This window comes from Micromys minutus (assembly GCF_963924665.1).
Source record: "Micromys minutus genome assembly, chromosome: 13".
NCBI classification, from domain to species: domain Eukaryota; kingdom Metazoa; phylum Chordata; class Mammalia; order Rodentia; family Muridae; genus Micromys; species Micromys minutus.
In genome coordinates, this window is record NC_137982.1 from 56,933,235 (window position 1) to 56,935,799 (window position 2,565).

The following is a 2,565-nucleotide window of genomic DNA, read 5'->3' on the forward strand; positions in this document are numbered from 1 at the left end:
AGAAAAGTCTATATTAGTACATGATTGAGATGTGTGAGACAAAAGTTCAAGCTGTCTATGACAAGGTCTTTGGAGGATAAGCGCTATCCCTTTTTAAAAACAAAAAAGAGTCATCATGTTTCAGAATCCTTGACATTTTACATAAGCTTTTCAAGGAAAAAGACCCCTGGATGTTAACCCAATTGTGTCTGCCCTCCCAGGAATCTTCACTGAATAAACATTAGTATACAGTTTTAAAAATGTTCATAGTACAGCAACATATGTCTAGATAACCATAATTCATTTGATTTTTTTGTCATAAAACATTGTATTATGAGAGAATAAGCCTGAACTTACCCATGATACCTCTTCAGGGTTTCTAATAAAAAAGAATCATTCTAGATTTACAGGTTTCCTTGATATGTAAAATAGTAGCATACATTTACAATTATCCTTGATATGTAAAATTGTACCATACATTGATTGAAATTTTTTTCATAGAGTCAAAGATTTAGTTTGACCTTTAGCTTTAATATTTTACAAATTGACTTTTAATACTTAACATGATCACATAATTTTGCCTCCAGTTTAGCTAGTCTATTCTTTATGGTAAATCTTATTTAATTTTAGTACACAAGGACTATTGTATAATTTAAATTACAAATTATAATGATTTTATTGATTGATTTCAATTGAACATTTTTTTTGCAAGTTGAAGTTTAAACAAAATCTGCAGTTTACCACCTTTATAGACTATAGTTTCTAGTGGGAAATACATTATCATTTGAAGATTTTATTTTGCGAGTACTATTGCTATTGATTTGAATTAGAAAGAAGCAGGTTTTCAGATAGAAAATTCTTTGTGAACTCAGCAACTTAAGCTTGCTGCCCATTTCTGCTATTTGATAAACTCATGTGTTTCATGGTATGACATAGTATGAAAGCTGTGTACCTGAATATTGAGGGATTAAGTTGGGATTCTGAGTCCATGAGTAAGAGCTCTCTTAAGGGCCTCTTTTACTTCTTTGTTTCTTAGGCTGTAGATCAATGGGTTGAGCATAGGAATGACTAGTGTATAAAACACAGAGGCCATTTTGTCAATTTCAAAAGTATGGCTGGATTTGGGTTGTAGGTAAATAAACAGCAGTGTTCCGTAAAACACAACGACCACTGTCAGATGAGAGCTGCACGTGGAGAAGGCTTTGGACCTCCCCTCCTTGGAGTTCATCCTGACAATTGCCACAAAAATGAACATGTAAGATATGAGCACAATTAGGAGGGAGGGGAGTAAATTGAACCCTGCAAAAATTAAAATAATCAGTTCTAATTCATGTGTGTCAGAACAGAGCAGAGATATCAGAGGGACACAGTCACAATAAAAGTAACTGATGACATTAGAGCCACAAAAGGACAATGTGAATAGCTTAACTGTGACAAGTAAGGACACAAATATGCTGTAGAGGTAGGGTACCAGTACCAGCCCCCAACATACTTTTCCTGACATGATGATCACATAGAGAAGAGGTTTGCAGATGGCTACGTAGCGATCATAAGCCATGGCTGAGAGGACAAACAGTTCAGTAATGATGAAAATCTCAAAGAATGCCAGCTGCACAGCACATCCACTATAGGAAATGATATTCTGCTCCATAACAAAATTTACCATCATTTTTGGACCAATAACTGTAGAGTAACCAAGATCTGTGATTGATAAATGTCTCAGGAAAAAGTACATAGGAGTATGCAGTTTTGAGTCTAAATTAGTTAGAATAACCATGCCGAGATTGCCCATCACAGTGACCAAATATATGGTTAAGAATATTCCAAAGAGCGGTGCTTGGAGGCCTGGGTTGTTGTTGAGTCCCAAGAGAATAAATTCGGTAACCTGTGTTTTTGCAGTGTGGTTGGATTTCTCCATTTGACTCAATGGTGCTAATCCCTGCAAGAAGTTTAATATATGTTATTATGAAATGTTTTATATTATAGATTTTATAACATGGAATGTAAGATATAGCTTCTTCACATTAACTAGTTTTGCTCCATTCAGGAAAAATAAAGAAGACAATATTTATATCTAACAAAACTATGGTACTGTGGGCTTTAAAGGGGGAGGAAAAATAAAACAAAAGTTGTTTTGATTTGGTTTTTATCCTTTGTTCTGCTTTGAGACTGCGTCTTGCTTAGAGTAAGTCTGGGATTTGTATCAGTAGAATCTGTCTCCACATGCACAGAACCTTCTGTAACTTTGTCTATTTTCAAATTAACTATAAGGCTGAGAAGAACCTGGAATTTCTTATACTGTTCTTTGTATCTGTGAGAGCTGAGAGCTGGGATAATAGGCATGTGCCATCATATTCAGCAATAAGTACTCAACGTGATAAGAAAAATGACATCTACCTTATTTTTGCCAAGGTTTTATTTAGGTAAAAAATGTTTCATATTTATTTCTCCTTTTTAAATTTTCAAATTCTAAAGCACACATCCTCAAACACATATAAGCACTCCTCTCTTATCATATATATATATATATATATACATATATATACATATATATATACATATATTATATATACATGATATAGAGAT

General features: G+C 33.7%; 1 protein-coding gene across 1 annotated transcript; it reads right to left on the minus strand.

Annotated features, from left to right (window-relative positions):
- Positions 1–946: 946 nt before the first annotated feature.
- Positions 947–1,897, minus strand: LOC308428976 (olfactory receptor 8K1-like; the record flags this gene model as incomplete). The annotated part of the gene is made up of 1 exon (XM_080927616.1): positions 947–1,897. The coding sequence occupies one exon, from the start codon at positions 1,895–1,897 to the stop codon at positions 947–949; it is 951 nt and encodes a 316-aa protein (XP_080783742.1).
- Between the last annotated feature and the right edge of the window lie 668 nt (positions 1,898–2,565).